The 9,929-nt window shown below is 42.5% G+C and overlaps 1 protein-coding gene across 1 annotated transcript; it reads right to left on the minus strand.

Annotated features, from left to right (window-relative positions):
* Window positions 1–3,747: 3,747 nt before the first annotated feature.
* Window positions 3,748–7,023, minus strand: LOC149229079 (uncharacterized). The gene has a single exon (XM_089380951.1). The coding sequence runs from the start codon at window positions 7,021–7,023 to the stop codon at window positions 3,748–3,750; it is 3,276 nt and encodes a 1,091-aa protein (XP_089237077.1).
* Between the last annotated feature and the right edge of the window lie 2,906 nt (window positions 7,024–9,929).

The following is a 9,929-nucleotide window of genomic DNA, read 5'->3' on the forward strand; positions in this document are numbered from 1 at the left end:
CTTGTAATGCATTGGTAGGAATTACCACTACTCAAACTCTCAAGATATAAGGATATATTAAGAAGAAAAAGGTAATAGTGTTGATTGATTCGGGTAGTATCCATAATTTTATTCATTGTAAGATAGCCAAGGAATTGAATTGCTTCGTATATCCAACACCATAGTGTCAGGTGATGGTTGAAAATGGAGGAACTATAATTTGCTCTAGGAGGTGCCATAATATCAATCTAACCATGGGGAACATGTATTGAATAGTCCAATGCTTTTAATTCTAATGGGTGGTGATGATGTTGTACTAAGAGTCCAATGGTTACAATCTTTAGGGACAATAACTTTTAATTTTCAAGAACTTTTCTTGAATTTTTTTTGGGAAGGAAAAGAAGTTGAATTAAAGGGCATGAAAAGGAAACTAGGAAAGATAATTAACTCTAATGGCATGAAAAAGCTTCTTAAGAAATAAGAACATGGAGTAATTGCACAATTATGCTCACTAGAGGTTCAAACATCGAAATCCTTTATTTCTCCAAATGTCCAAAAATTCACGGACAATCATTCCAAAGTATTTGAGACTCCCAAAGACCTATCACATATTCGTGATCATGATCATGATATTCATTTGATTCTAGGAAGTGTTCCTCCAAACATCAAAACTCACAGATATCTCTATGCCCAAAGAGTGAAATTGAATGTATGGTTGCAGAAATGCTAGAGGCTGGTATAATTCAACTTAGTCAAAATTCTTTCTCTGCTCTAGTAGTAGTGGTTCACAAGAAGGATGGATCGTGGCATATGATTATGGATTATAGGGAGCTTAACAAGCTCACTATTAAAGATAAATTACCCATTCCTGTCACTGATGAATTGTTGGATGAATTACATAGAGAAATTTACTTCACCAAGCTGGATCTTCATTTAGGATATCATCAAATTACAATGAAGACTGAAGACATTTCAAAAACAACATTCAGAACTCATGAGGGTCATTATGATTATTTGGTAATGCCTTTTGGCCTTAGGAATTCACCTTCCACATTTCAAGGTTTGATGAATTCCGTCTTCAAGCCCACCCTTAGATAATTTATGTTAGTATTTTTTAACGATATACTAATTTACAACAAGTCTTGGAAGGATCATGTCCAACATGTTGATAAGGTGCTCAAACTATTGGAGGAGAAACAATTATATGCAAAAACATCTAAATGTTTCTTTGGAGTACAAGAGGTGGAATATTTGGGTCATATTATATCTCATGAGGGTGTTAAGGTAGACCCTAACAAAAATAAAAACATTAAGGAACGGAAAATCCCCACAACCATAAAGGATCTTCGAGGATTTCTTGGGTTGACAGGGTATTATCGCAAATTTGTTAAGAATTATGGGAGAATAATAACACCTATAACAACATTATTGAAGAAAGATGCATTTTCTTGGACTCCAGAAGAAACTAAGGACTTTGAACATCTTAAAGAGGCAATGTGCCAAGCACCAGTCTTAACTACGCTAGACTTCAAAAAAACCTTTATTGTGGAATGTGATGCCTCAGGAAATGGAATTGGTGTTGTCTTAATGCAAGAAGGAAGATCCAATGCTTTTGAAATTCGTCCAATCAAAGGAAAGTATTTACACAAAACTATTTATGAGAAGGAAACGTTAGCAATACTACATGCACTAAAGCAATGGCAACCTTACCTAATGGGAAGGCAATTCATGGTAAAAATAGATCATGATAGTCTTAAATACTTTTTGGAACAAAGATTATCTTCAGAAGAGCAGTAAAAATGGGTTACAAAGATGTTGGGTTATGACTTTGAAATGATCTACAAAAAAGGGAAGCAAAATGATGTTGCAGATGCACTCTCAAAAAAGGATGACGATGTGGAAGCATTGCTTTGTACCATTTCTATTATCCAACCTGATTGGATGACTAAAGCAAGGGATGAATGGAAGAATGTCGAAGAGGTGTGGACACTCATTCAAAAGTTACAACAAGATCCCAACTCAAGTAAAAGATTCTTTTGGAATTGCACACCTCCCGCTTAGGAGGGAACTCAAAATTTTTAAAAACTTACCAGAGGGTCAAGAAGGATTATTTTTTGGGATGGCCTTAAATATAATATTCAAAAGGTTGTGGAAAAATGTTTGGTTTTACAACAAAATAAAGTTGAGACAATTAAGACCCCGAGTCTGTTACAACCTTTAGCCATTCCAAGTTAGCGTTGGGAGTAGGTCTCAATGGATTTTATCACAAGTTTACCCAAGTATGAAGGAAAGAGTGTCATCATGGTGGTAGTTGATAGACTTACCAAGTATGCACACTTTTGTGTATTAGTTCATCCTTTTAAATCCAGTACAATTTCTACTGCATTTATGGAAACAATTCAAAAGCTACATGGAAACCCAAAGATTATTGTAAATGATAGAGATCCCATTTTCACTGGAAAATTTTGGACGAAATTATTTTCTTGTCTTGGTACTCAATTAGCTCATAACTCATTTTATCATCCTCAATCTGACGGGAAAACTTAGATAGTGAACAAATGTTTGGAAGAATATCTGCTTTGCTTTGCATATGATAAAAAAACACAATGGGTCAAGTGGTTACCTCTCGCTAAAAGTTGGTATAACACTTCCTTCCATATTGCAGCAAAAATGATCCCATTTATGGCAGTTTATGGATATCATCCACCATTCATCACATCATATTTAAGAGAAAATTCTAAGGTTCAAGCAGTGGAAGATCACATCGAGCATTAATAACAAGTTCTCCAAAAATCTTAAAGGATAACCTTACTCCGGCGCAAAATCGAATGAAACAACAAGCATATTAGCGTCGCAGTGAAATAAGTTTTGATGTAGGCGACTAGGTATTTTTACAGCTATAACCATATAAACAAATGTCTCTGAAGCAAGCTAAGAAGGATAATAAATTATCACCCAAGTACTATGGTCCTTACAAGGTGTTGCAAAATATTGGTACTATGGCATACAAATAGGAGTTGCCTACATCTTCTCGAGTACACCCAATTTTGCATGTGTCATGATTAAAGGAGGTTATCAGTGACAAGCTCCCAGTTCAAACAGTGTTGCCAGAACTTGATGAAGAAGGAAAAATCATATTTGATCCTGAAGTAGTCACAGAAACAAGAACTCGATAACTATGAAATTGGTTAATTTTAGAGTATCTCATTAAGTGGAAAAAATTACTCGCTAGAGATTCCACATGGGAGAATGTGAATTTTATACAGAAGCATCTAGAACTACTCAAGAATTGAGGACAACACTTTTTTGAAGGAGAGGGGCATGTTAGGTCCATATAATACTAGTGTATTCCCCTTATTATTATTATTATTCTTATTAGTTTAGCCCCTATTGTTATTGTTGTGCCCTTACATTATTATTATTTTTTTCCATGGAAAAATTCGTAATTTCATTAAGATTAGAAATTACATTTTGTAGATGCATATGCATATTCAGAAAATATTTAAAGAGAGTCTATCATCTTCCGGAGAAGCAGCAAAGCTAGTTACCTAAATCCACGCAGGGAGGTAATAGCCCAACAAAATTGTGATATGAATCCAAGCAGTATAGCATGCAACAGACCAAAAAGAAACTTGTTACCTTGATCCACACAGGGAGATAACAGTCAAACCAAAGTACTGTGCTAATAAAAAATTTGATAGCAGCATACCAGTCCAGTAACTGTGATAAAAAATATATACAAAAATATAGTATCAAAAGCTCTATAAATTAATCCATAATGTCCATAAACGGCCGATGATAGTATTGGTAATGGGCTCCATCATTCTGTTCTCGGATCATCCAGATGCCCGGCTCCCAGAGTGCAGCTTCTTTGGAAAGGTGGTCAGCATCTGTGTTCCGCTCCCTGTAGATGTGATTACATGTAAAATAATCAAAATGAGTTATCAATCTCAGAGTCTCATCCAGAATGTGTCTCAAAGAGTATGACCAACAATAAGAAATTTTATTCAACCAGTCGCAAACTATTTTAGAATCCCCAAATAGTTGTAAAGCATGGAAATTCCTCTCCAAAGAAAATCGAATAATGTGCATTGCTGCTGATAGTTCCGCAAAATTATTAGTGCCCCTCCTTAATCCCATGAGCAAACTATATGAGTGCTTCGCTGATATATGAAGAATGGCACCCCCACCACAACCATCTTCCTGTGCGGCCCCATCAAAGTATGCCCATGGCATGAGGGGGTCCATCCTTTCCTGAGTAATGATCCTGGTTCGAGGGGGAGGGGGGTCATCGGGGATGAGATCATAGTCTGCCATGATCTTTGCAGCTATTATAGGCCATCTGGGAGGAGTATTATGAAAGATAAAGAGATTGTGGGCTATCCAGACAGCCCAACAGAACAGCAAGGGGAGGTTTCGCAATTTGTGGGGTGTGACTGTGGAATACCAAGAGTTCCAGGCCTCTATCAGAGAGTCTGCCAGCCAGTTACAAGGTGGGGAGGCGGCAACTGTTACAAGGTCCCACAGCTTGCGAGCTTCAGGGAAGTTCAGAAACAGGTGGGATGCAGATTCACTATCATTGTTGCAAAGATAACACCAGTGTGGTCCATGGTAAGAATGCTTCATTAGATTATCCCCCGTGGGGATTTTATTTCTCAGTATGCACCACATTAATAATCTGGATCTGGGAGGTGCCTTCAGCTTCCAGAGGTGTTTCCACCAGGAATGAAGGACTAGTGGTTTCCTCGGCTCCGCTAGTACTAAGTATCCGTCCTTTGGAGAATATCTACCCGATTTAGCCGACGCCCAGATGAGCTCATCTTCACCATCGATAATGTGAATATGCGCCTCCGAGAGAGCCTGTGTAAAGTCCCTCCAGATCTGCTGCCATAGAGGAGGGATGTTAAGCTGGTGGCCTGATTTCCAGGCCTGGAAGAGGAAAGTGGAGTTTGCCTCATCTGCAATGTGTGTAACGTTATGCTCTCGGAGGTGCATGAGAAGTTCAATTGGCAGTCTATGCATGTTCCCGCACCCAATCCATGGGTCGATTCCAATACGAACACTGAGTCCCGAATGAATCCTCCAAGTGAGGCCTGTGCGAATGGGGTCCAAAGCCTTCAGGACTGCCTTCCAAATAATCAAAATTCTGGATGTGATTCTGACCGGTCTTTTGATCCAGTCCAAGATCTGTAAAGGGGCGATATATTTTGAGGAAGCCACTCTCATCCACAAGCTGTCAGAAGTGACCAGCTGCCAACCAAGCTTCACTGCCAGAGCTGAGGAAAAATCATCAAGTTTTTTAATTCCCCAGCCTCCCCATTTTTTAGGAAGAGTGAGGGCATCCCATTTGACCCAAGCAAAAATTCTTCCCAGCTGACTACCCCTCCATAAAAATCTGCAGCAGAGTGCTTGAATCCTTGACAAAATGCCCCTTGGAATCCATGCCAAGGACATCCAATAAACAGGGGTTGCTTCCAAAACACTCTTGATGAGTGTGAGCCGGCCAGCCCGAGATAAATATCTGAGGTACCATAAGCTGAGTCTTTTCTCCAACTTGGCAATGAGCCAAGTCCAATCAGCTATCTTGTATCCAATGGGTTTTAACTTATACCCCAGATATTTCAGACCATCATCCAGTCCTATCTGTGCAAAGTGGAACCGATGGAGAGCAAATTGTATTTCATGCTGGGTACAGGCTGTGGCAGTTAGAGTAGATTTTCCTTCATTAATTGTCATCCCCGTGGCTTTCTGAAATAAGGAAAAGATAGCTCTGATGATTGTCAAGTCTCCAACGCTTCCATTGAGAAAAATCAGAACGTCGTCCACAAACAGCAGGTGCGTGAGCGTGCAATCCTCGGTAATCATTATACCCTTTATTCTGCCTCTCCTGTATTCCTCTTTGATTATCCTGCTGAGCCCCTCCATGATCAGAAGAAATAGTAGTAGTGAGAGTGGACAACCCTGTCTCAGCCCTCTTGCCGAGAAGAAGAATGGAGATGCACTTCCATTAACCAGGACACTAAATGGGATATTAGTGATGCATCCCATAATCCATTTAATAAAATTGAAGGGGAACCCAAGATGGGTTAAAAGCATTCTTAAGTACAACCAATTCACTCTGTCAAAAGCTTTAGATAAATCTACCTTCAAAATCATACCTTTGCTTTTTTTGATGTGGAGCGAGTGTAAAACTTCCTGTGCCATGCCAATCACCTCATGGATCTGCCTGTCTTGAAGGAAGGCGAATTGTTCAGGCGAGATGTGCTTCGATAAGATGGGTTTCAACCTGTTTGCTATAATTTTGGCTATAATCTTATACAAACAGTTACAGAGCGAAATAGGGCGGTATTCATCAAAGGAAGACGGATTATCAGATTTCGGGATGAGAGCTATAAAAGTGGAGGTTATGGCAGCTTCCAGACGTCCAGTAGCCCTGGATTCCTCAACTACCCGAAGGAGATCAACTCCTATTAAATAAAAAAAGGCCAGATAGAACTCGATGGTCCAACCATCAGGTCCCGGGCTTTTGTCCTTGTTAAACCATTTTAAAGTGGCCTCCAGCTCCTCTAAAGATACTTCTTGCATCAGATCATTGCCTTCATCTTGCTCCACAAATCTGGGGAAAAGTTGGGCAACTCTGATGATTTCTACCAAGTTTGCTTCCCTGGGGTCACTGTAAGCTTTCTTGAAATGAGAGTTGGCTAATGAGGTGAGCTGGGGGAAAGTGTTGGCTGTCTGTCCCTGTTCGTCCTGAAGTTGCCATATGGTGTTAATCACTTTCCTACCATTAGCAAACCTTTGATAAAATTTAGTATTTGCATCCCCCTCCTGCATCCAAATAGCCCTGCTCCTCAGCCTCCAGACATCTTCCCTATCCTTAAGAATTTTTCCACAGGCCATGTAGAGGGATGTGATATTTTCCTTATGCTCATCTGAACTATACAGTCCACCCAACTCATTTTCAAATTCAGCCAACTCAAGCTCAACCTGTCTCAGAGTTTGATCATCCTGTAATCTTTTTTGGTGTGCCCAATGTTTGGTCATCTTCTTCAGCTCTGTGAGGTTATTAATAAATCCCGCTGTAACATTTCCCCTCTCCCCTGGAGGGTTTGCTTTCTAGAATTCGGTCACCAAGCTGATAAACGAGGCTTCCTTGAGCCAGGTAGAGCAGAATTTAAATGGACCCTTCGGCCTAGCTCTACCTCCTTCCATTTCCATGTAGATAGGAAAATGGTCTGAGAGTCCACCCGAGCCAACCCATTGCCTTATGTTGAGTCCCAGATCTAGAACATGTTCTTTGACTAAAAACCGGTCCAGTCGCCTAGCCAATCCATTTTCACCAACTCGATTGTTTCTCCATGTGGCTTGAATCTTTGCTGAGGGAATGTCGATCAGGTGATGAACATCTAGAGTGGCCGAGAAGTAATCCGAGAGGGTGTCTCTCTGGGCATGATGACCCCAGGACTCTGAATGTCCTATGGAGAAATTAAAGTCCCCTCCAAGAATCAGATTATCAGCTGATAATAATTCTGATCCCAGAAGATGTTCCTAGAACTCTGGTCGGTTATGACAAGGCCCATAAATGTTGATGATTCTGAAAGGCATTCCCAGGTCTGCCGAATGTACATCCGCCCCTATAAAACCAGCCCCTCCCCAGCAATTTAAAATCTTGATAGAACGAGAATTGATGCCCAAAGCGAGCCCTCCTGATCGGCCATGTGCATCCAGACCCGAGAAATTCCATCCTGGGAGAGTACGCTCAAGAGTGCGAGTGATTTCTACAACAGGGCCTAGGGTTTCCTGTAAGAAGATAATATCCAGTGAGTTAGAAGTGAATAACTGACGAAGAGCTAGTTTTTTTCAGGCCTAGCTAGCCCTCTACAATTGTAGGATAAAATCTTCATGGAGGGGGTTCTGAGGGGGCTTCTCTGGCTCTAAGGACCCCAGGAATAGTGGATTGTTTGCCCAAAGCAATATCGTCATCCGCTTGTGATTGTGCATGCTTAATTTGAGAGGGACGACCGTGGAGAGTCTTAGGAGGGGGAGGGGAATGAATGAAGTCAAGGCTGACTTGATCCTGCTCCTGTTTCTTTGATCTTGAACGAGTATTGTATCTTGGAACAGAAAGAGCAGTCAAGGAGGCTGAGGGCGCCGGAGGGGGGGTACATAATAGGGAAGGGGGCATGGGGAGAAAAATGTGTGAGGGGGAGCAATATCACAAGTAATCTGAGCTAAGGCCGCCATAGAATTTACAATGCCCGGTCCCAAAGACAGCCCAGATAATGTATTTTCATTAACATCAGAAAAGCAATGAGAGGGGATCAAGTGAATGGAGTTCATACCTGAAGTATTGGAGTCACCCGAGGCTGCCATGGCTGGTGCTGGAATCGGTGGTGGTGGACGGTGCGGCAGCCTACCCCGCTTCCTCGGGATGTTCTGTGACGGAGCCGAGGTCTTAAGTCCAGAGCCAGATAATGCAGCCGTTCCTTCTGAGTGTGGAGTGGTGTTCCTAGGCATATCTTCAGAAGCCCTAGGCTATTCCTCCCTTACCGGCTCTCCGTGTGACTATGCCTCCTGCTCCTAAGATTCCTGAGGAGCCTGTCTAGCAGCCTTCTTGTAATTCCACCCATTCAGAGGGCAATCTTTGAATAGATGCCCCACTTTGTGACAGCGCCTACACCTGAAGGGTACCCCTTCATAATCCAACATTTGTCGCCTCGTAGCATTCCTCCATTGTATGTTGATGTACTCAGGTAGTCCATCCGAGAGGTCAAGATGAACTAATATCCTGGCATAGGCCATTCTCCCAGTGGTTTGAAAAGAGGCATCAAAGGTTAGATAAGATCCCATTGCATCCCCAATCCGCCTGAAAATCTCCTCTGTCCAGAAATGACAGGGAAGGCCCGGAAGATGAACCCAGATAGGCCCAGCCTCCACTCTTTCCTGTTCAGGGTCAAACATCAGCGTCCATCTCCGGAGGAGGACAGGGGCCTGGTCGATGTGCCAAATAGTGGAGAGAACCCAATTTGTATGGGCTAGACATTTGAATCTCAGGGCAAACCATCCCTTGACAAAGGTTTGTACCCTGGGGGGTTCTGTCAGATGATGACCCCAAACTTCCATCACCCATTTTTGTAGCCTCTCCACACTGTAGTGCCTTCCTCTGACTCGTCCCACCAGAACTTTCTCTGCTGAATCCATTGACTCCAGAAACGGTGTGTCCTCGGAAAGCTTAAGGAAAATTTCACTGCTCCTCAGTTGGAGACACCTTTTCCTCTTAGATGCCTTTTTGTGTCTGCTGCTCATGCCTTCAGTAAATCGACCAGGCTGTACCGCCGCTTGCGAGACCGAAGCCCTTTCTACTGTAGGGCCTTTCACCGGGATGGAGTCGAAAAGCCCCGGAATGATGCCAATTCCTGTGAAGTTGCCAGGTAGAGGAGTCCCCGAGTCCAAAGGAGCTGACAAAACTGGCGTCTGAGAATCTAAAACCGGCTGATGACCTTCCTGGGGTTTGTACAACCCCGCCGCTGAGGGAATCGATCCCGAGCCCGACCCTAGGGCTTGAATCCCAGGATGCTGCGAGAGCTCTGTAACAGCCAAGGAATGGGCAAGAGTGGAGGGGAGATGAAATCCTGGATAGCCGAGGCTTCTATGGGCAGCGAGATGGAGGGAATGTGAGGCCTAGAGATGGCGGGGAGGGCTTCTACTTCCTCAGAAAATTCATGGTCGAATGAAAACAAATCCTCCGCTGTGGTCCCAGGCTGAGTCCAAATGGGCAAGCCCTCCGTAGGATCTGCGGAATAATCTACGAGATCCTCCATAACTATCAATCCAGCTAGCTGACAGCTGCCTGCAGTATCGATGCAAGAAACAGAGAATGTCGGTGAGGAGGACCGAAAACCATCTAGGGTTAATACAACTAACCAGAAGGCTGTGGTCGTAAACAGCTA

This window comes from Pinus tabuliformis, chromosome J (genome assembly GCF_031772625.1).
Source record: "Pinus tabuliformis cultivar Carrire ecotype Pingquan chromosome J, CPIR1, whole genome shotgun sequence".
NCBI lineage: Eukaryota > Viridiplantae > Streptophyta > Pinopsida > Pinales > Pinaceae > Pinus > Pinus tabuliformis.